Source organism: Syngnathus scovelli, chromosome 15 (assembly GCF_024217435.2).
Source record: "Syngnathus scovelli strain Florida chromosome 15, RoL_Ssco_1.2, whole genome shotgun sequence".
NCBI classification, from domain to species: Eukaryota; Metazoa; Chordata; class Actinopteri; order Syngnathiformes; family Syngnathidae; genus Syngnathus; species Syngnathus scovelli.
The window spans coordinates 4,812,291-4,837,633 of NC_090861.1; the positions used below are offsets into that span (position 1 = coordinate 4,812,291).

The following is a 25,343-nucleotide window of genomic DNA, read 5'->3' on the forward strand; positions in this document are numbered from 1 at the left end:
TTAAAGCAATTTTAAGTGAATGGAAAAGCTTTGTGAATGAAAATTTTCAGTCAACCACTCCAGACAGTGTTTGATTTGCTTACTAGCTCATATACAGAAGTGTTAATCCCTTTTAACTAGATGCCTACAAACAACAGTAAACAGAAAACACTTCACTTGATTTTTCTGTGTGTGTGTGAAGATCGTGGCTGTGGAAGCAAATGTGTGTGAGCATTTATGAGATAGGGGATTATGTGACAAGAGCGTTTTTAACGTGTCAAAGTGCACCGAGTTCTTACTTGAATATCTTTTCGTGGCCTAACCCCCCGCCCCGCACTTGTGCTGCTCATCTTTCCCTGTCTGAAACACGAGATCACAGGAGAGCATTCGGGCAACGGTGCAAACCGCTTTCCGAGCGTACATCTGGAGATGGGAAAAATGTAATCGGTGAATTCCCTATTTTCCCCTGGTGACGGTAAAGTGAGCCGATGATTTGTGACCTACATGTGAAGCTGGTTGTGGGTCTATGACTGGACTGCAGGGGGTCTGTCTGTTGACAAGAGTGAGAGGCCTCATCTGCTTTGAAGCCCCGTATATTTAAATATTTCATGACTGCCTCGACTCCAGACCCCTTTTATCTGATTTGCACTCTGGCTTGTGGCTGTCTTTCATTAACAGCACAGCACGAGGAGTTAGTATCTATCTAATGTCGCCATCATCCAGGCACATCTGAAAGAAACACATCCCCCGTACCCGAGCCCTGTTGGCACTCGGCGTATCTCTAAGACGATCTCATTAAACGCTCGTAACAATTACAACAATTACAGATAAGCCTAAGCGTGTCAAAGCTCAACATGATGTTTACGATGATTAGCATGCAGCGTTATCAGCAGGGATGGTAATCACCACTCGCGCCTGATGCTTCACAAGATCGCTGATCTCTTTATCCGTCACAATCGATAAAAGGCCATCTGAAGACAAACCTGCGGGAAGTTGTCATGTTTAGCTCACACAGCCTCGCTTCAGTGAAGCTTCGATTGGAATGTAATATCGTAAAAACTTGCTACTTCCTTAAATTGGATCAAAAAAGGTTTAGGATCCTATTTAGTGTGTTTACACTGGGCAAGTTGGATGACAATGCAGATTGTTAAATTGACTCGTCGACTAGTCAGTAAAATCAGGATCAACGAAATAGGATCAAAAACGGTTTAGGATCCCATTGGGTCTGCGTTTACACTGGGCAAGTTCTTTGACAATGCAGATCGTGAAGTCGACTCGTTGTTTTATTGTTTTCCACCATGGAAAAAAGGAAAGCCCAGTTCAACACAAGTGTGTGTGGTCATGCAGGCCCAACTCTTCTAACCACGCTACAGCCAGGGAAGTCCTCTTCAGCCGCTAGTCAAATGAACCAGACTTAGCTTTCAAGCATTTATAAGTGCAACTATGAGAGCGCCTGAGCTACTCTGGTCATACAAAAGCCCAGTCTGTCAACTGGAAGTGGTTCTCGTGGTGAAGAGGAGTTCAGAGTGGACCAGTAGATTTCCACATGGGTGCATGCTGGCATGGAATACGGAACTGGTATAAAAATGTGGATGTGAGCCTGGTGACTGAGACATAAGGCCCTGCTTGTCTGCATGCAATAGAGATGCCTTTGAGAGCAGACGACATCTGCCTGCAGGACACATTCCACCGCAAACTCTGTACCGCCATCACACTCTGGGTCTAAATGTGCACATTGTTGGCTGACTGACAGCAACACATTCACCGAGAGCCTCGTCGAGTGGACACCGAGTCCAAGGGTACAGATTGCGTGTTCTCACTCTCTCGTTATTGCAATGTAAACGTGTATATACGTTAGGTTTATATTTCACTAGATCATGGCTGCACAAGTGGTGACATGAACTCAAACAAGTTGAATCTATAGAGGTCAACATTGTCAAAACAAACGCAAAAATGGCAGTGAATAAATTAAGTGGCATCACACACCAACTGGATGTTTTCCCAAAAACTCGTCCAAACTATATTGAGGACTGTTTGTCACTTGCTGATACTGAACAGGAAACTTTTTATTTCTCTTTTATCAATCTTATCAAGCCTCATAAATGCCAGCGGTTCAACTTGTGCCTGTTTTGCAGCATGGTAAAAAAGTGGGACACTACAGGGCCATCAAGCGAACTACCATTGATAAGCTTGGCTCACTTTGTACTGCTTTCACCAACACGAAGCTTCAACAAGATGATGGAGGACACCCACACACATAAGATCCAGCCTGTAAGAGGATTTGTAATGCTAACAGTGACAGGCGGTGATGCTTATTCACTATGATGATAAAGGACAGTGGACTCGGTTACATAATAATAATAATTATTATTATCACCTATAAATATAAATAATTATTATTACCTACTCCTTTTTGAACAGTGATATATATTGTTTTTTTGTTGTTTGTGTTTTATTGTTTTTATTCTTTAAATCATGTTCAAAATAAAGATTCATTCATTCATTCATTCATTCGTTCGTTCGTGCGTGCGTGCGTGCGTGCGTGCGTGCGTTCATTCATTCGTTCATTCATTCATTCATTCATTCATTCATTCATTCATTCATTCATTCATTCATTCATTCATTCATAATAATAATAATAATAATAATATATGACGTGCACAAATAAAATATTTGTAAAATTTCATAATAAGTACACTGGCTGTCTAGGTTTTTATATTCATAGCTGACTGACTGAATTATACTGAGTCAACTTTTAGAATGTAGTCAAATTTTGACACCACTCGATTTGGAATGGTGCTGGTAGTGAAAAGACCACAGGCTGTGGTTCGCCTCTGCTCTGGACTGATTAGTCTGCTCTGATGGCCGCATTGTTACGTGACAACAGTGGGTTGGTGCTTGGCTAGCCCTGAGGAGGTCATTCAGAAAGAGTTCACTGACACTCTGACCGAGGATATTAGAGAAGTGCCTTTTAGTCATGCTCGATGGAGTCCGGGCTCGGACTCCATCAAAGGCTTGGGGATCTAACCGAGGCCTATAAACACCTGACATCTACTTGCGCTGCAGGCCAAATAACACCTGAAACTAGACTTGAATTCACACTGGCATCAATATGTGACATACCAGTTGGCATGTCGAGCCATATGTTAGCTCGGTGCATACATACCAAAAATATCCACAGACACGACTAGGAAGACAATTAATCACACCATTACACTTCCGCATCCACATATTCACACGCAATGACATTGCCTGCAGGAAGCGAGTCCTCCCGAGGTGACAGAAGTGTCAAAACAACATATTGGTTTTATTTTTTTTTGCTGTGGTGTTGCTTTATTTCTTTCCGCTAAGATAACACACATTGGAACTGATTTGCCTCGTGTCTCGCTAATGCATTTTTCAAGAGTTCCTCCAAAAAAAACACCTTGTTCCTCGACATTAAAAAGCAATTTTGCACTCACAGGATTAAAAGCGCATGTTAAATTGAAGGCTACACTTTGCGAGGACATGAAAAATTGAGCGGGGTCCTAATATTAACCAGGTTGAGAATCATGCGCAGCATTTAGCTCAAGCAAATGGAATCTTTAAGCATTACTAATTCATCCACAGGAAAGCCACATGATCTTACCGCTACGCTGCTGAAAACACATTAGCTAGATGGCAGATGAAGTCATTTGAGAATACTCTGTGAACATCAATAAGCCAAGAATATAACAAAATTGTGCCCTTTTTTTTTTTATCCTGGCTGTGCTTCTCATGTTTGAGATGATTTCGTTACACAATTCCCATTGCATAGTGGTAAGAATAAGAATAAAAATGTCAGGAACGGAATTTTGTGTGTGGCTGGCTTAATTAAAAAATCTGCATGAGAAAATATTAGCATCAGCTTGATTCTAATTCTATGATCTAGCTGATTGAAAAGACTATTTGTCTTGATTTCATTTTCATTCAGGCACATTTTAAAAAACATTTTTGGGGAAAGAGGAAATGCGGAGTGAATCTGTTCAATGTTAAATTAAAGATTGCTTCACTTCACAACACCCACTCACACAAAGACCAAACAGATGGTTGTACTTACACTGCAGAGTTCAAAAGACTACATTTCTTTTTTTTTTTTTTAAATCATGTTTGCATTATGGGGAAACATTAATGCATTAACCTGCAAAATGAGCCACCTGGTAATTTATTTTGATGACTATAATATTCTGAAATCATAAAAGGGGTAATTCCAACCATTTTACAAATGTACTACCATCAATCAATTACAGTAAAAAAAAAAAAAAGGTAATGAACTCCAGATTTTATTTCCATGTACACACGGCTCCTCCTCCATCCCGCAAACTAACGGCGTAAAGCTGCTCTAGCTCCCCTGTCACATGGCTTAGATTATACGTGAGCTACAGCAAATGCCTGATAATGCAATCAAGCAGCTTTGAAGCTTGATGATTCTCCAGTGCCTGCTGTAATGAGGGGAAAATGAAACCGTTCCCTCAGCGTCTGCCGATCTGTCTGATGAGAACTTCATCAGAGAGAGAGAGAATGAGCGAGCAAGAACATCTAGAAAGATGGATCCACCTTCAGCTATGAATTGAGAATCACAGGAACCTATACCATCTAAGTGATTTAAAAATAAACAAAAGGCATGAAAATAAAAAATCATTACATTGTGCCTAATATTTTGGCGCTAATGCAGCTAATGTATCACCTGTTTGGATGACCCTTAAATCCAGGTCAGCCCCGGGTTAATATCTCCACACTCAGCAGTGATAACAATCATTGTGACTTTTCTGACCACAAAGTTACTACACACACATCCTGAACCAGATCTTCCATCTTATGTTCTAAATGGACAAAAACAGATCCAGTCCAGTCACGTCTACGACCTGCCAGCACTTAGCTGTGATCCTCTGTTTCTCCAACTGATCGATGGCCCGTGTCAACTTAATGGTTAACCTGAGATTATTTTGTTGACACCTAACAGGAGGTGGCCCATGTTGACGACGGATATGTACCGGCAGGAACTTGCACTTGTTCTGGTTGGTTTTCTGTAGTGGCACAGGGAAGAATGACTAAATTGAATATTGAAAGTGTGCATTTATATATTGCCTTCATCTTTTTGTTTTTGGTTCAGTTGTATTTCATTTTTATCTTGTAAATCTCTTTGTTTCCAAACATTTATTTAGACGTTCATGTGAAATTTGCTTAATAGACATACACCACCCTCCATTTTTTTTAAATTGCCCCATTAATCATAATAAATCACTATGTGCCAAAATATAATGAATCTGATGACCTATTATTGATTAATAAGTAACTCTAAACTGTGAACATTATTGTGTCTGTAAACTGAAAATTTTCTGCCTTGAGTTGCCTCCATCAAAACAAAACAGGTGGCACAACTCCACACGCTGCTTGTCCTCATAAAAAGTCAGCAACACTATCTTTTAAAACAATTTGCAGTTAAATGCATTTCAGTCTATCTCAAGGGCCGAATTAAATGTAACGCTCTGCTTCAAATTGTTTTAATTAAAAGCCAAAACATAGCGCAGACACTATGATACAGTAACCGCGGTCTTTACGGCAAACCTTGAAGGACCTTATGTTAATTCTATTACATCTACGTTACTAAGCGACTGCTGCTCATCCGAAAAGGGTTCCCCTATGTCATCATCGAGTACCACTTCACAACACTACACTTGTGGGCCAAGAGCACTAAGAGGCCACAGCTTGCATCAAGAACAAATAGAAAGACACGGTTAGGCTCGGCTGTTGGAAACAACAAGCTCAGCTCAAGATCTTTTTATTCCTATTTAGAGGGATGACAAATTGATCGCAGTTGAGAAGTCACTGCCTGCATTCCAAATCAGCAGCTAAACACTACTAGCGTATTTTCCGGCCTATAAGGTGCACCTACAATCCTAAAATTTTCTCAAAAGCCGACAGTGCGCCTTATAGTCCGGTGCGCCTTATATATGGACCAAATTCCTAAATTTAAACTGTCCCGAAGCATGGTGTCATGAAATCAATCATAAGTGGCCCGCTGAAGACTATGAATCATGAATCAAAAAGACTATGGATCATTATTTTGTGATTATAAAGTAATTTGTTGCGTCTGAAGTTGAAATAAAAAAGATAAAATGGAGAATGATTTGTATTAAAAATCCGACATGATGCATTAATGGTGCGCCTTATAGTCAAGTGCGCCTTATATAAGGACAAAGTTTTAAAATGGGCCATTCATTGCGCCTTATAGTCCGGTGCGCTTTATAGTCCGGAAAATACGGTAATCTGATGTGCCATCCTTTTTCACACATCTTTCTGCTCATGCCAGGACTGTACACACAACTTGATCTGTGTGTGTGGAAAAAAAAATCCTTCTGGGCAGGAATAGAGCATCTCCTCTAGGGATAAACAAAGGATTCCAAGTTAGATGTCACAGCAGGAAAAGGTGGCAACTCAGGTGTTGTGCTGATTCTCAAATCATTTAATAGTTGGAATAATGATGACACAATCTCGGAGCAGATATAATTTGATTAGTGCTTTCAGGTTGAAATAGGAAGCTGGATGCGTACCAAATGACTGTGAAGAGGGAAGGTGAGAGAGCTCTTAATTGCTGGAACAGCACCTTGAGACTCGATGATTTGTGACATCTTATCCGGTGCTCTACGCGAACACTAATAACTGTTAATTAACTGCAAAAAAAAGAAACACACCCATTTGTGGCTTGGTGTGAAAGCTAAAGGAAAGCGCATCTCCAAAGATTTATATGATGACGTGAAGTTCGGATATGTTAATAAGAAGAATGGAGGTTGTCACACTGATAAGTCCGTGGAAATGTGTTAGCCCTAATTGGCCCACAAAGAGTGAACAGAAAGTCAATGTAGTGTTCCAAGACCTTCAATTACCACAGCAGATGCTCACAGATGTCGTTTTTTTTTCTTTTCATTAAAAGCATCCGCATCTGTAATCAACCTCATCGGTAGAATGACATATATTTTGCTGTTCCCAATAATCTGAATGCCTGCAGAGATGCAAAGCCACATGGAAGCCAAAGGTCTATTTCTGGTGATGATATTATAAATCATAAGGGACCTAGTGAATCTAAATGCTAGATGGATGGTGGATCAAATGGCTATTAATGTCTGCAACAGATGGAGATTTTTTTGGCAGGGACACACAGTTTCATCTTCATTGGATCGTTTCATCCGTTTCATCATCACTGGACATGAATAGTTTACATTTAAATACAACCACAGGTACAAATGTATCTAACGAGGTCCAAAAAAAACAACCTTTATACAGATAACAATGCTACATATATTGTTAATTGATATCTGAGTGTTGAACAAAATATGAGCATTAGTATTATGGTTTTTGGGTCAAACATTTATTCTCCCCTGGTCAATATGAGCAGGAAAAAATGATTCATTAACTATCGGGTCAAAACCAATAGCCTCTTGTCTTGACCAAAAATGTGTACCGTATTTTCCGGACTGTAAGGCACACCTAAAACCCTAAAATTTTCTTAAAAGCCGATGCATTAATGGTGCGCCTTATAGTTTGGTGCGCCTTATATAAGGACAACGTTTTAAAATGGGCCATTCATTGAAGGTGCGCCTTAGAGTCCGGTGCGCCTTATAGTCCGGAAAATACGGTACTCTGTGGTTAATTCTAAGGGGACTATCACACAATGAGACATGAAGACCATGGCCTGAGAGAAAATACACAAGAACGCCATCACATGTCACTGCGTCTTTGATTGATTCACAGTCTGGAAGCTTAGCGAGTTAGCCCAGAGCTATAAAACCTTGACCAACACACAAAACCACAATCATGCACACTCCAAGTCATAGAAAACAATTTCTCCAGCTTTCTGCTAATACAAATGTGTTCCTAACATCTCTCCGTCATATCACACATAATGGAGCACTTTGGATTTTGAATTGCCACGTCTCCAATATTAAATTGCAGGATATTCAAGTCACTTTTGGTTATATCAGTAATCAGAAGATGGCAGTTCTATTTCCCCCCGTTTCAATTTGACATTGCTTGTTTTTGTGGCCTTCCATGCTGTTATTATTTTTGTAATGTCTCCAAGTAACAAAAGAATCCTTTGGAGATTAGACGGGGAAAAAAAACAACCCTCCAAGGAGCGCTGCAAATGACAGATGTGTTTACCTAAGCTCCAATTTCAGCGAAACAAGTTTATGACAGGCTTTTCTGTTGGACTGTGATCTGGAGTGTTTGTACACAGCGCTGAACAACCTGCTGGCACGAGTCAAGTTCCTTTCTGACGTTTGGCGGACGTTTTGACAGATGGTAAGCGGAGGTATGCGGCCCGACTGCCAAACGCGGAGCCCGGCCGACAATGGTGGAGATTATTCCTCACAAAGCCAATTAAAGAACGTTTAATAAAACTAGGCTGCATCTTTCCGCCTCTCTGAGCTTTTGACAAGTTGTTCTCATTTGAAAGAGAAGGGCTTGTCAATTTAGCTGAGTGGCAGCTATCGAAGAACCGGTGTCTAAAAATAGGAGTAAATACAGGTGTTTGACACATTCTTGGCACCTTGTTGTTTTTGCGGTCGTGCTCTCATAATTCTTAGCAAAAACATTGTCAAAAGTTACTTTGAATTCTGTTTATCCAAGAAGCATTGTCTCCGGATTGCCCTTCAAGAAATATCCACATTCTAGAGACAAAATAACTGAAGAACCAAACTGGCTGTCATCCTTTTTTGTGCGGCAATGCCTTTTAAGATAAAACGACAAGTGTGACAAAACCATCACGGGCAGATGTGCTTTCATTGTTCGACGACATAAAAAAAAAAAAGTCTGAAGCATGAAATCTGAAGATCATCTGTGACTGATGGGCGGTCCTCAAGTCAATTTTACTCTTTCACGTATTTTGCCCCTCACTTTCTTTCGCAGCAGTGTGACCTCTCGGTGAGAAGAGTGACCTGGAGTTACTTACAGACCTGACACCCACTGACAGATGACTAACCCTTGAAAGGTCAAAGCGAGATGGATGGGAACACCTGCTACACAACAGAGCTAACACTTCCCTAAGTGCTGAGAGGAACTGTGAGGGCACGGGTCATTTAACCACAACACCGGTGAGCAGTTGTTTAAATGTTAAAGTTGGCTCTTTGAAAAACAACTAAAAGAGAACATGGCAATTTTCAGTCTAACCCTAACCCTAACGCATCTACAGCGGGATCAACCAAAAAATGCTAAGGGCTCTTGTGTACTTCCTGTAGTTCAAATCTAATCTAGCATCAATCTGCAAAGTTTGAAGGAGGAGAGCGAACGTTTCAAAGATGATATCTACGTTAAGCATCAGCTGACCTACTGTGGCTTCAAAACCAATATCCGATTCTCTGCGGCAAGGCTCAAAAGCTGCAGGCTCGAGCATGTCCAAAGGTTAGGTACACACAAACGAAGCCAGACACAGCTACAACTAAAACCAGAAAGACTAGATGATGTCGTACCCCAATACTAATCTGTGTTCTTGTTAGCGTAAAGCTGAACTCTCGAAAATACAGTCAGCTTAAAAGGAAAAACCACACATTCCATACTAACATGCCAGCTTAGATCTGGCTCAAAGCAGGCACAAGTTTTTAATCTTCAAAAGCCAGTTTTATAAGTACGTAATGAGTAAGACCACAATAGAAAAACAAACCATTTATTTTCCTCCCCCAGAGAGTAAATGGAACCATATGGGGGCTTTGCTGAGCCAGATCCGAACATCTGGACGGCATAAGAGAATCAAAGCCAAGTGGTGTGCTGTGGTCTACAGTGAACCAGAGCAACCTTTGTCTGCCCTAACAGAACCGTAGTGAGTAAAAAAAAAAAAAGTTTGGAACTAAGTTCTCCGTGGAGTCTGTGTTTTCCCTTGCCCTTTTCCAGGATAATTGCTAATCAAAAAGAGGCTGTCGGCAACGGTATGAGCGTGGGCCAAAGCAGTAATCACTGACAGATGTGAGCTTGATGTGAATAAAAACAGCTGGAAGCAGCCAATGACAAATTCCTGTGAAAACAGTTTCATGAGACTGGATGGAGGTCACAGACAGTTTCATCTCATGACGTATATTTCGGTAGCATTTACTGTAAAAAAAAAAAAAAAAAAAAAGTCCAATGTTAGCTAATGAACTATTCCAGGAAGCTCGTCCGACATCCGATATGTTCGGATTCTGGAAAATATTCTCAAAATATTAGCCGAAATAATCCATGACTGAGTCAAAGAGTCACTATTGTAATAGCTGTGAAATTTTACATTTAAATAAAATTTCAGTGTAAGAATTGCAAAAAACAAAAAAAAATGCCTTAACTTCGATAACAGGCCGATGCGTACCAGAACCTTGTACCGTATTTTCCGGACTATAAGGCGCACCTTCAATGAATGGCCCATTTTAAAACTTTGTCCTTATATAAAGTGCACCGGACTATAAGACGCACCATTAATGCATCATGTCAGATTTTTAATCCATATCAAATCATTCTCCATTTTATCTTTTTTATTTCAACTTCAGACACAACAAATTACTTTATAATCACAAACTAATGATCCATAGTGTTTTTAATTCATGATTCATAGTTTTCAGTGGGCCACTTATGATTGATTTCATGACACAATGCTTCGGGCCAGTTTAAATTTAGGAATTTGGTCCATATATAAGGCGCACCAGACTATAAGGCTCACTGTAGGCTTTTGAGAACATTTTTGGTTTTTAGGTGCGCCTTATAGTCCGGAAAATACGGTATGTAGGTGGATTCAAGTTGATTGCAAGTCTACAATTTGGTGGAAGCTTTCTTCGGCGGCTTTTAACCTCAGACGTCCCACTATATTAAAATATATGTACAAACACAAAGAGTCACTGGACTAAATAGACTATGGGGTGATTAAATCACATGATTAACAAGGAGCTTGCTTTAATAGCGTTTAGCGAGCCTACATTAGTCCCTAACCAACAACAAAGAAACATTCTTATCAGACTGAGCAGGCTGAGGTTAAGAAGCACCACCACCTGAGGCCCATGTATTTTAGCTGGGGAATTAACGTCTTACACTAAGCCACTCTCCTTGAATCCCTTTCGTTTTTGGCTGGATCACATCCAACATGTAAGTAAAAAAATATGGCACCGATACCAAATAAACTTGGAGGTCTGCAAACAATGATCTGCTTTAGCTGCTAAACTGATGAACTACGATTATTGGGCGGATGATGAGATGCATGAACACAAAGGACAGATTATTGGGAATGCCCTGAAGGTTCAATCCTGTATTTTAATGCTCAACAAAGATAAGCTTGAGCATTGGGTATTTCTGTCCTTTGGGATGGGATGAGGGGTGGGGTCCGTCTCCCTCATGTCCAATCACATTATGCCAGAGGGGTTGCAGCCATGATAATTTATTCCCAAGTGGTCTTTTGGGAGGCTGTCTTTTGGAACCCAACTCTCCAGGCTGCACATCCCAAGAGACGTGAGCCTTGCAGGCATAATCTAGAGAGCGATAATGCCTTTAGGCGCTGAGTCAAAGACCACTCCCGATATGACTGGGGCAGCAGTGTGAGATAATCCATGTTAATCAGTAGGGTTGAGGTAATTCATTGATCTGTCATTCCATTTTGCCTTACCGATGTTGACTGTGTGAAGATCCACAAAGAAGTAGGAAGCTGCTAGTGCCATTCAGAGTAATGTCAAATAAACTAACTTGTGAGAGCCCATTAGACAGCCAAGAAAACCAATTTATCTCCCTCATTATAACCAGTTAAGAGAGCAAGCGGGCAGAAAAAAAAAATCAATTTTTCCTTAAAGTCTTGTCTCCTCAACAGAGAGAAAGAATTAATTGTGTCATTAACTGGAGAACGGACAGTACTTGTGTCTTGTATCTTCAGTGAAACACCAATTATAGTTGTTTCAATCAATACACAATATATTGTATTAATAGTTAAACAAAGGGATGAGGAAGAAACATTTGGAGTAATGTCATGGATGAATATGGCTCATTGAATGTACACTATACACAAGTCATATGTTTTGAAAAAATATCAAAAGCAGTCTGATTTTTCTGTATGCGGCCGTTGCTGGAAAACATTAAGACAGCCCCGTCTGAGGAAATTGTTGGATATAATGTGAGCAAACTGAGAGCATATGGAGGGGATTCAGAATAATTCTTCTCATATGGAAGCCAGGAGCTAAGGGTAGGTGCTCAACTTTCAGTCAAGTTTCCTTTTTAGTGTTTACTTGATGGGGTGGGCTCAAGAAGAACTTTGCTACTAAATTCAAACTCAAACTTTCCTGTTCAACTTCTCCAATCCGTCAAACGTTATATGCTACGAGCCACTAGCACGCTTTGAATGGGACAAAAGGATTAAGGGTCAAACTCGTTTTTTTTCGCGGGCCGCATTGTAGTCTTCTTTCGGAGGGCCATTATGACTGTCAACCCAAATAAATGTATGAGCACCTCATATTATATACAGTAAAAGCTACAAAACAAACTTGTTTTCAAATCAGACGAGTAAAAACTGGTCAAATATTTAAAAAAAAGATATTATTAAAAGTAAAGACGATTTGCAATGCTAGTAATGACACATGAATTTGATGCACAATTTGTCTTCGCGGGACACATAAAATGATGTGGCGGGCCGTATCTGGCCCCCGGGCCTTGAGTTTGACACCTGTGGATTAAGGGGTAACGTACTGGGTAGCAGGAGCTGGGATGATTTTTTGCAGTAGTGTTTACGTGTGATTTGGGACGGCCTGCTGGGCGCAATCACAGTAAGGACTCCCCAGGCCATTAGCGCAGGACCCCAGGACTCAATGTTATTGTTGGCACCCGCTGAGAAGAACGCAGCTGGAGGTTTGGGTCTCACTACCTCACAGCCAAGAAAGCCCCATTAAAGAAGATAAGGTTCCTGACAGCAAGTAGTATCCAAATGCACACTTTCATGTTCAAGTGTATGTGTGAGTCACGGCAGTAATGTCTTGTTGTGCTTGTTCTGTCAACACTTTTACTTTCTTTAAAAGCCTTGTTTCGATATAGCCGGCAGCAAAAAAAAAAAACAACGTATTTGAAAAGCTGCAATGACTTTTTTTTTTTTACCTACTATGTGCGTGATAACTTTTGAGTTCACACGGAATTTAAAAAGTGACTTGGATTTGAACTCTGTCGTTTGCTCATATTTTTCCATAAGCAACCTAACTGGCAATCCAAAAAGCATTTGGGGAATCATAAAAAGATACAATTTAAATGGGTTCTGACCACAGATTTTCTTAGGCGGACAGAAAGGCTTGAGGGAATACAATAATTAGGATTTTTTTTTTTTTTTAAAAGAATGGTAGCTTCTCTTAACAGCAGCGCTTCAAGATGAAAATGGCCCTTTCTTCCTCCTTTTTATATTCTCCCTCTCTATCCCTCTATGAATTCTTCCCATGGCCCGCCGCTTTCCTTTAATGAGAAACTGAAAACGACAGCTTTAATCACCGCCCGTGGCCAAAGCAAAGGGCCCGTTAATGATAGAAAAGAACAGAGGGCCATTTGCATCAATCAGTCCTAAATTACTTTTTATGATAATGCAGCACAGAAGAGAGAGAGAGAAAGAGAGAGAGCGAGAGGCAACCCAGATGACTTTTGCATGATGAAGATGATGCTCTTCTCTCCCTACCCATGTCACGAATGTTTCTTAAAAATCTCCAACAAACTGACAGATTGGTGTTTTTTTTTTGACATTACGCTTATGTAATAAAAATTATTGCATAATAGGGCACAGTCTGGCTAACTAGCGTTGCTATTTGAGTCGAATGCACAGTTGCATCAGAATAACACGCACATATTTAAGTTTAATTTTCTGTATTCTCTAGCAAAGTTTCACGCATGTCGTATAAATAACGGTTTTGAAATTAATTTATTTGCAACTCACCAGCATTATGTACTGCTGTATATAACATCACGGGGAATTGAAAATCTTTAACGTTCGACTGCTTAATTACACCTGATGTGACATTTCCTGTTACGATAATGAATTCAGAAGCGTGTTGATTAAATGCAATCAACGCAATTCCTAAAAACAGCAGGGGTCTCTGAACAAAGATTATCTGTGGATGAACAACGGGTGTAATCACATGACATAACATCTAATTTGCATTCTGTATGAAAATTAGCAAGTAAACATGACACCATGCTCAGCATAAAATCAAACTTACCTCAGCCACCACTATAACCTTTTTGCAAACAATAATTCCAGCTTCTGATTCCAAGAGAAAGTCACAAAAATATCCGGAAGAGGGGGCAGGGGAAGACAAACTTTCTTTGTAAAAATAAAAACAATTCAAATATCCATGAATAATGGGCTGCCAGTGCCTGGCGGTTGAAAATGGCCGAACAAAACATACCAGTTTATCACAAAAGCGAACTCTGACAAATGCAAAAGCCTCGCCAACACACGGACAAGCATGACAATGGCCCTTCAGGCTATTGCCTACTTGTGTTGGCTCTTGCACGCTTCTGTGTCTGTCTCTCATGCACTCTCTCTCCACCACAGATGGCTTCTTGTGAGTGCAGGGGAGGAGGGCAAGGCTGCTCCACAGTAATCCCCAGCCACACAGACGGAAAAGCTTGTTACAGCACTTGCTGATCACCACAAAAAGTCAAACCCGAGCCAGGGAAAGGTCACCAGGAATTAGGCAATGCTCAAACTCCAAAGGCTTGCTTAATTCCCCTGATAAGCCCCTTTGAAATTCAACCTGTTCTGGCTACGGCATGGGCTCAACCTTGCCTCCGAGTAAAACCTTCCACTAAATCTAGCTGGAACTCATTTGTTGAGGGGATAGCACACACACATACATTCCCAGCTGCATACAGCGCTGACAGCACAAGCGGGGCTTTTCCCGATGACTAGACTAGAACAATCGACAAAAGACTCAAATCAATGAGCGGCAATGTTTGAAAGGCATCGAGGCTGCCCAGACGCAGCACGGGGGCTTTACAACTGAGCTCTTTCGGACGTAAGGGAGCTTTGTGGCCACTTTGGACTTTACACCGCACTTGTTGTCAATTATTCAGTTTGAATAGGACACTGAGGGGAAAAAATAGAAGCAAAAAACAGTAACAAAACAGCAGGATTGATGAATACCTAGAGTATCTGTTTTAATAAATAAATAAAATAATAATAATTAAATATAACATAAAAAATGTAAAATAATAATATATAATAATAATAAAATAAATCCAATTTTTATAAAAATATCTGTGCAGTCCCGAGTAGATTTTACTCTCTGCAACACCTTTGGTTTATGGTAGAAATGTGAACAGCATGGGTTAGCATGTCACAATTTCACTCTCCCTCTTTGTGATTGGTGATAAATTGCACTTTTGAGTGGCCTTTTATTGTGGGCAGCTGAAGCTAGATGAAACCCGTACCAAGAAGTAAATGCAAAAGCTTAAAATTACACTGAACCACAAGAGCAAATATCTGCCAATCTCAGAAAGAGAATATGCTCACAGCATTGGTTCAGGAGATGTCTCATTGCTGGCAAAGTGCGGAGGAACCAGCGACGGTGAGCCAAACAATTGGCCAGACAAATGATTTTGATGCAAAGGCCAGCAAGGTATACAAATTTGTCTTGCAGTCAAATTCTGACAAAACAATATAGCACCGTAAATATCGAGGCCAAACTAAATTCATTCATCATTTGAATGTAGAATGTTTGTTAATCAGAATATACGCAAAGTGTGTCTGTATGCAGAAGATAAAGACCAAAATGACTGATGGCAAGCGGCCTTGGCCAGGGCTTTTCTCGAATGCTCCTCATTAACGGCTCATAATGCCTGGCAACTGCCTTTCGCCACCCTGGCTCACTCTCGTTAGCAGCTGGCAGCAAGGTGGGAGATGAGTGGACATTGGCATCATCCCACCTGCACTCAAATAGAGCGGCAGAAAAAAAATGAATCTGACATGGGTGGCACGAGAAAGGAAAAAAAAAATCATCATCTCTGTAGATTTAATTAAAGCGGGGGTGAACAGATGGTGAAAATGGAGTGACTTCCAACAGGAGGAGACGGCTCATCTGTCTGGGTTCCCAATTTCGTTCTCCATACTTCCATCACTTCGCCATCCTTCTCTCATGTCAGCTCTTGGCTCAAGTCGACGCTTCATAACTGGCAATATAACAGATGACAAAACCAAGCGGCTCAAATGGGCTCTGGGAGGAACGTGGACCTTTAGTGGATGGTTATGGGCTGAAGACTAACTCCGCACCGGTCCCGGGACATTCTACTCGAGAACAGCTAAGATCTTATTAAAAAGGTAATCCGGGCAATCCCTGTGTAAAATAAAAGAGCTATTTATTTAAGATAGAGAACCGCCAGGCGCAGTTCTAGCCAGACAGATGGGAAGGTCACTCAGTGTAGGATTTTAGATCAGAAAAAAAGATCAAGCTTGCCTCTGGCTCTCTCATAGAAGAAGTCTCTTTTCATTAAAATGTAATCATCACCGCACAGTAATATGACCTTCATGGCTCCATGTTAAAAGGAGCAGAAGCAAAGCATTCAGCTCCTTCAGCCCCTGTGGCCATTCCACAATGCACAAAGAGATCATAGAAAAGCAAACGAAAAGTATTAAATGAATTCAAAGCATCGGCGAATAAAAGCCTCTGCACTTTGCACGGAATATAAACAGTAATGCCACGCTTACAAATTAAAATGGCACTGTGATTTCTAACAATCTATTTTAACACTACACCAGCTTTGATTGACATCCACCGTCAAAGAACGGTCAAGCTTCACCTTTTTGCAACAATGCTATTCGTTGAGCATTTTTCGTCCTGGCTACCTCAATTCCCCGCTACATTAATCTCATTATTCTCCGAACCTTTTAACTGTTAATGCCAAATGCAATTTGTATTCTGTGGCCAGGCAAAGAGCTTTAAACTGATTATCCCAATTTGAACCATGGCAGTCCTAGATATTGTTGAGTCTGAAAGGGCCATCTAGCTGCTGAATGGGCTTCTCATATGCCTTCTGAGTTTCATGACACAATGTTGCGTCTGCTTTGCAAGGGATAAATTAAGCGTGTGAAAGTCTAAGCAAAGCCCTCATTTTCCAGTTAATCAAATCTTCCCCTAATCAAATTAGCGCGCATAATTCCTCTGGATATGTGGTACAAAAACAGCATTATCCCCCTCTCCGGAGCTGAAAGGCAGGGAATCAGTGTGGTGCCTCTCTCTGCTCTGCATGAGCTGCCCTCAATGGAGTAGGAGGTCCAAGATGAGGTGTGGGGGGGTGGGGGTGGAGGGGACCAGGGGGCAAAAGGGGAGGGAATGGCTCTTCCCGGTGGCGTAAAAGAGAAAGGCAAGGCTGGGGTAAACTTTGGCACCGCCTAAGTTCCCAGCTCATTAAAAAGCCTGGCTCATTGGCCCCCTCCAGGGAGCACTGGAGCGTTGGCTAATGAGGTACTTGTTTAATTTTCTTTCAAAGGCCTGGACATCTGTGACACCCCCCTCCTAGGCCGCAGTCCCTCCCATTTCAACCCCCATACCTTGTCTTTTTTTTCTTCAACCGCACACAAAGCCCATCTATCAATAGTCCGCGGGGCTCTCTCTGGTTTGATGAAGTGTCTCTCATTGAATAAGGCAGATAAAGGAGTGCAGAACAATCGCCATTAACTCTGATCTCTCGGTCTGAACAGTCAAAGCCCATCATGAAAATCCAATAGTGGTCAAGCTAAATGGATAAATGTTCACAGTCTACCGTAACGCTCTAATTGATTTCCCTTCATGAGATAATCCACTCCCCTCGATGCGGTCCACACACAACCCTTTTCACCCCTGCCATTTCACATTCTTCAGATATCTTAGGGCTGGCCAAGAAAATAGAAAGTAGATTTTGAGGAGTGGCCCTTACATCTCGTGATGAGGCCAAAGTCTATTTTCCTCCGTCACAGTGACCTTTATTTGAGTCTCGGCCTTGGATATCGGAGTCCCATAACATCTCAAGAGACGTTAAAAGGCACCTTGCTCGCTTGTGTTAATGTAATTGGAATTCAAAGCAGCTAGCGCTGTGTCTCCCTTCATTGGTCACTTCCACTTATTTCATAATGCGTCTTGATTCTTTCATTATGAGAGCTGTCAGACTCATATTTGCTCTCTGATGCCCCACTAATCTCTGAAAGCATCTGCAGAATACAAATGTGCCTATACTTCCTCTTTGTCTACACTGATCTTCTTGTCTTTGGTGAGGATGAGCTATTTACAGAGGAGGAAGTCAGTGGCACATCCTGAATCCTAGTTGAAGCCAGTTAAAGAGCCTCATGAAAACATTAGTCAATTTGCACAATGTAAACAGCCCATAACAATGTGTCTTGGGGTCAGCGGGTCAAATCCATGGATCATGCATCAGCTGGCGCGTGGTTATTGTTCCGCTCAGCCTGTCAAAGCTAGGACATCGGGGGCTGAGTTTGAGTCTGTGTGACACAGGGAAGATGTGGAGAAGAGACACGGTGGCCTTCGGGGTGATGCTAGCTAAAACATCGTGCTATTGTAAGACTGACACCATCTGGTTTGTTTAATAAACCTTTACCACCCTTTTAAACGGAGCCTGGAGTTAATTTCCTGAAACGGTATGCTTATAAAACAAGAAAGCAGGCTTTAAACCAAAAGCAAAAAGCATTCAATAGTAGCAATGCATTAGCAAAGTTAGCCATTTAATATGAATTACTGTAAAATACCAGAATATCTCTATTAATTTGAGGGAAATCGTTTTTAATCTTAAAATTCTTTATTATAACTCGACTCAAATGTGCGAGCAAACGACATTACCACACAATGCTAATTAAATAATAAATATTTTCCCCTCATTACATTATAACAACGATGCTCAAATATTATAGTGTGCAGCTTTTTATAAATATTAATTTACATACATTGAAACATTAAATCGGTTTTGCTTAAAAGATTCTCAGTGTGCATGCGCACCTGCGCACCACTTATGGGCAAACCTGCTTTTCACAAATTTATTCAGGCTGGAGTTATTAATGCCAGTTAAATGTTACAATCTTATTAGTGATCTCATTGGACATGTTTACTAGACAAGCTGATGTTGACCTTTGGCCGTTTGTTTCACCATCGAAGATGAATGTGGCAATGTGGCGAGGCAGCAGACAAGCAGGCTGTTAAAGCTAGACATGGAGTCAAAGGTCAACATGGGGGTGATGTTGCTAGGGTTAAAGGTAATGTGATATTATCTATCGCCCACCGACAGCCCAAAGGTTTTTTGCGAAGCTAATGTGCCAGACAAAGAGGAATATTGTGAATTACAGACTGTATAATATTTTGTAATAAGATTTTAGTTTTTGTTATTAAATCCTATTTTGTTTCCTGTCAATATTCCAAAAGCCACCGCTCATGAAACGGGTTTAGAAAATCCCTTCAAGGCCAACGACATGATTGATCAGACAAGACAGGACAGATTAATAGACACCTACTTTAACCCACTGACAATGTAATCTTGAGTGACTGATCACTGTCATGTTGCTGCACTTGTCAAACGGCGAATATATTCTGTGACTTTGAGCAAGGAAAAGCATCATCTGACATGTTTTGGAGTATATCCGAGGGAGATGTCAACAAGTATCTTGTACTGAGAAAGTAGAAGCGAGTTAACAAAAGATTAGCGGCTCCCAGACTGCATTTCACAACCCACATAGAGTAGATATCCTTGTTTGAGTGGGGGACGACAGCTCACTTCTCTAAGCTTGATCCAGGCATTGCCTTCAGCTATACTTGTGCCCAGAGCAAACCAGGGTGGTGGGAGGAGAACATTTTTGTTATTTTTCTGGAGGCGTGATGGGAGGTACAATTTCATCTTGGAAAGCTGCCAATCTATCAACTGACTGGAGGAGGAGCCCTTGAGACTGACACTGTTCTTCTCTACAGGTCTACATTTCCAGGTGTGGGATTGCATCATGATGGTCTTTTGCTTGCTCGTTCTAAAACTGCAAGAATAATGCATGATACGGCCTCTGGCTTCGACACTGGCCTGGAAAAACATGTCAACGTTTGACCTTATTGGAAAAAATGCATGATAACAAACTTGAGTGTACATAAAGTTGGCCACACTTTGGGTGAACTGACACAAAAGTATTGCAGGAGTGACGTCTATTTCTTCATTTTGGCCAAAATGTAAAGATGATATGGTACAAAGAGATCATCGGCATTAGCCTGACCATACTAACCATATTGGGGGATATCTGACCGAATTTATATGATATGCATGATATCAAATGAGGACACCAACCAGGAAAAATGTCAAATGTTATGTTTCCATTGCATTTGCAGACCTGCAAAGTCATTTATTCCCATTGAATACAACAACCAGATATTAGGTTCATCTCGATGGGTAATATACCGTATTTTCTGGACTATAAGGCGCACCTAAAAACCAAAAATTTTCTCATTTGTCGACAGTGCGCCTTATAGTCCGGTGCGCCTTATATATGGACCAAATTCCTAAATTTAAACTGGCCCGAAGCATTGTGTCATGAAATCAATCATAAGTGGCCCGCTGAAGACTATGAATCATCAATCAAAAAGACTATGGATCATTATTTTGTGATTATAAAGTAATTTGTTGCGTCTGAAGTTGAAATAAAAAAGATAACATGGAGAATAATTTGATTTGGATTAAAAATTTGACATGATGCATTAATGGTGCGCCTTATAGTCCGGTGCGCCTTATAGAAGGATCAAGTTTTAAAATGAGCCATTCATTGAAGGTGCACGTTATAGTCTGGTGCGCCTTATAGTCCGGAAAATACGGTAGTTGCTGTTTATGTAGCCATGGTGACAATGTGAGCTTTACGACTTGATGAATGGATGAGCAGGTGTGTCATTTGAAAATTCCCTTGGTAGATGCGGTTGCGTGCGTGCCTTTGATTAACTTCATTAATATACATGCTTCGCTCTGATACACAGACAGCGGCATATGGTAAAAAGCAGGAACAGGAAAGGAGTGATTTGCTGTTTGCTCTGGAAAACAAACAAGCCAACAGGTCTTAGCAGATGGCGCTGTGCGATGCTGGTGGGAGGCAACGTGCTGCATTGGCGTTGGCGCCAAGCAAGACGCTCTCCTGCGGATCAAAAGAAATCGCCCTCAGCCTGCTACGCGGTAAACGTGGCGTTCGTCTGCTTTCTTGTCTGTTGATCTTTTCCTCCCAAGGTGATCTTACCTTGCGATTTCAAAGCACCAAACAAGTGTGTTTTTTGGCAAGTTTCAGTGCCCGAGGCCAAATGCTCTTCAGAAAGTGGTTTAAAGTCGAAATGCGTGATGGCTTGCTCTCATTTTCAGCTGCTCCTTAAGTCTTCCCTGAGCATGCCTGCGAGCAAACTTTCCCTCTTTGCTCCCATTTAAATAGGAAAGTTGCCGGCTCATTTACATTGGTAATAGATGTTAGTTATGCGTCAGCGAGACAGTTTGTCTTGTAGCTTTTGCTTTTAAACAGCATGCATTAATTACCCAGGGAGTTATTACGACTATATCTTCTATAAAACACAACAATAGCAAAAATATGATCACATCGAATGTATGGTCGAAGTACAACCAACTCATACTTTGTATGCATCCGCTGTAGCAAAAACCATCAAAGTCAAGATATTGTTTCCAGCAAAAATAATAAGAATCACAATTCAACTACCGTATTTTCTGCACTATAAGGCGCACATAAAAACCTCAAATTTTCTCAAAAGCCGACAGTGCGCCTTATAATCAGGTGCGCCTTATATATGGACCAATATTGAGCCACTAGAGCAGGCGGGTCCAAAGTCCGGCCCGCGGGCCAAATGTATACATCTTATATATGGACAAAGTTTTAAAACGGGCCATTCATTGAAGGTGTGCCTTCTAATCCGCTGCGCCTTATATATGGACAAAGTTTTCAAATGGGCCATTCATTGAAGGTGCGCCTTATAATCCGGTGCGCCTTATAGTGCGGAAAATACGGTATAGTTGCTCTACTTTGTCTTCTGAGACGAGGCTCATTTGGGGAACTGCTCCTTTCATGTACCTTTTATGTTGCTAATTGAGGTCTATAAAATATTAGAAACCGCTCTTATTATGAGTCAGCTCATCATTTGCACTTCCTCACCTTGCGCTGATTTGCATATATCGACAAGATTATGAAGTACCGGTTCAAATATTCGCGGGTGTTTAGTCATGGGAAATTGACTATGTAGGCCAAAGCTGACTGCAATGCGTCACCGACAAAAGAGGAGAGTAATAGAAAAGCGAAAGCCACGTAACTAAAATGGTCTGGAGTGTATAATTAGGCAGCAGTTTTTTTTTTCCTTGTCAAACCCATTCCCCAAAAGAAAAGAAGACTGACTACTTAATTGGAGGAATCAAATTTAGTCTAGCGCCCCGTCGGCTCAAACCTAGATCATTAAAGTTGCCAGCGAACAAACATCAAACACGAGGCGGCATTAATGAAGCAGATGTATTAATTTCCCATTTATGAGAAGCTAAGCAACTCACTACCGCTCCCCCCCTCCCCCCTCCCCCTCAGGTTCTCCCTCTCTTTTTCTGACAGCACTATTAATGATCTTTAATACCCCATAGGCAGTAATAGGCCCCATTGGGAGAGCTGAAACACCGCAATTTGTATTGAGGATTTAGACATAACGGGGGGGGGGGGGGGGGGGAGAGAAACCAGAGCGATCTCGGGGACATCTCTGAGGTGCTTGATCAGGACCGGGTCTCGTAGGAGCGCCTGCCGCTCTAGCGTATTAAATGACAGCTGCACGATTAAATCAAACTTTTTTTCCTCAAAAGGGCCAGAGCGGATGATTGTCACTAACAATCCAGTTGCTTTTTTTAAACACCTCTGGGAAAAGAAATCAAAAAGCAGACAGCACAGGAGGAGAAAAAAAAAATACTGAAAAGCTGCCTGGCTGACACACACATATGCAGAGACAGACCAGAGCCAAGTCCAGGGAAGACGACTTGTCATGGGGAAATCTCATTATACCGTTACCCACAGTGCATCAGCACAAAACAACGGCAACACTCATTACTGCAAGAAATATACATACCATAAACAAACTAAGTGACTGTTTGCTTTGGGATTTGCTATATACTGTCACACTGTCACAGTTATTATTTCTGTTTTTAGTTCAGCAAGAATGAGGGCAACTAGTGATAGCAATGCATGACAGAGATAAAAGCAAGCAGGTGGAAATAAATCCGATTTTGACCTTACATAAGTAGATTTATTTGTTGGAGCACATGATAGCCCAGAAAAAAAAAAGAAAAGAGCCTTGGCCAATATTAACCTACAAATTAGATATTATATGCTTTACAGATTTGCTACTCTCTGAAGCTCACCCTTAAAGCTGTTTGTTTGTTTGTTAATTCATTAAGCTCATTTACAGCTCTCTGGAGACTGCGCTGGATGTTGTGCTGCAAGTATTTGCTTGTGCAAAAAGACAAAATACAAAATGGAATTCGGCCCGAATACGTCATGCAAGATTAAGCACACCCACTTAATATAGGAAGATCTAGTTTGCCTTCAATAAAGCTAACTTGAAAAACATGACATTGTAAATTACGGTCCACCTTGGCTTGTTGACAAATATTAAGCAAAAAATAAACAATATTAATGTTATTAATTTTATTGAAGCTTTGCAAATGCAGCTCAAATTAAATTCAAACGGAGCCATTATTTGAATAATATTTAAATAATGAAAAGCAAAGTATAACAATGATGATTTTTTTATCAAATACTAGTTAAATTCACTTCATTATAGCTTTAGGTCATTTCTCTCAAAAGGTAAACAATATGTCATCATCACTGAGCTTCACTTGATCAATGACTTTATCTACCACACACATCCCAAATAGCCAACAACTTGATTAGAGTCACATCAGGATTGATGGAGCTCTTTTGAAGGATATAAATCAATTTGAGAACACTGTCCTGAACCTCAACTCATTTAACAAAGGAGACATCAAGCAATGGAGCAAGAGGCTGGAACTTTTTTTTTTTTTACCCCGTCACTGCTTTGCTTTTGCTGAGGGTGCAAGTGCTTGGGAAACATTACCTTCAGGGTTTATGACGGGAAGACTTTCCTTAATCTGTTCCCCGATGAAGGCACACCCACAATCACATTCTTCTTTCATCCCCAGTACCTTCTATCCGTCCGCTGTGATTTACAACCAGTACTCAAACGCTTCCTGGGAATTGATTTCCAGAGAACTCTGCCTAGTGCCTGTTTTTTCCTGTAGGGGCAATACTTGATCATGCTATGGATCATTAGTCAAGACTTTTTTTTTTTTAGACCTTCTCCCATTCCTTTGAGTCAATAGTCATGTATCCACCAAGTAAGACAGTTTGGTCCAGTTCCGTTTGTAATGTTGGGCATTTATAAGAACTTCTATAATGCACACCATCAATGTTTAATACTGCTATGGTGGAATGGTAAGTTCACTTTTCAGAAGGTTTTGGTTTTATTTAAAAGCTAGCTAGAGCTTGAGCATGTTGTCTGCCATAGACCAGTTCACACAAGTACTGTATTTTCCGCACTATAAGGCGCACCGGATTATAAGGCGCACCTTCAATGAATGGCCCATTTTAAAACTTTGTCCATATATAAGATATATACAGTTGGCCCGCGGGCCGGACTTTGGACACGCCTGCTGTAGTGGGTCAATATTGGTCCATATATAAGGCGCACCTGATTATAAGGCTCACTTTTGAGAAAATTGGAGGTTTTTAGGTGCGCCTTATAGTGCGGAAAATACGGTACGTGCTGTTGGCAGACCAGCAACCATTTGTCAAATGGGAAAGCTTTTTTTTCAGGGCGGGGGTTCTAACCCATATCTCATTGGCCAAATCATATCCTACTTGTATCAGGAAATTACAAACAAGAGGTTTGAACGTTCTCATAACAGATGTTAGTATGGATAAGAAGTCAACAAGAGGGTATGAGTAGAGCAGTAGCGCTCATGGTTATTACACCCCCCGAGGAACAATATGGTCTGATTTGTTGCATTTGCCTTTTGACAATGTGCCAAATTGAAGGACTGATTGAGCGACCATGATTTATTTTGAAAGAAAACGCTCAAATTATTTTCCCCCCCATATTTTTTTCTCAAGTGCTCAGCAAGAGGCCTATTTTTCTTCCTTGCTCACTCACACTGTGCAATCTTAGAATTGACAGAACAATAGAATAACACCAAGGTTTAATGGTGCTGATGGTGCTTATTGAGTCTGAGGGCCCCAATCACGCAGACCACATTCACAATGAACACTTCAAGATAGAGCTGTATAGATTAAAATAATAGCTTTGGCATATTAAGAAATGTTTCCAAGATTTAAAGGC

The 25,343-nt window shown here is 40.9% G+C and overlaps 1 protein-coding gene across 17 annotated transcripts in view; it reads right to left on the reverse strand.

Moving 5' to 3' along the window:
- Positions 1–25,343, reverse strand: part of auts2a (activator of transcription and developmental regulator AUTS2 a) — a 172,209-nt gene that overhangs the window by 28,790 nt on the left and 118,076 nt on the right. Inside the window, exon 1 of one of the 17 annotated variants that reach the window (XM_049743492.2) lies at positions 14,178–14,795. The exons of the other annotated variants lie outside the window; for them this stretch is intronic. Coding sequence (XP_049599449.1) covers positions 14,178–14,495 — 318 coding nt within the window. The 5' untranslated portion in view covers positions 14,496–14,795. Of the gene's footprint in view, positions 1–14,177; positions 14,796–25,343 lie in introns of those variants that run through there. 17 annotated transcript variants of the gene reach the window in all.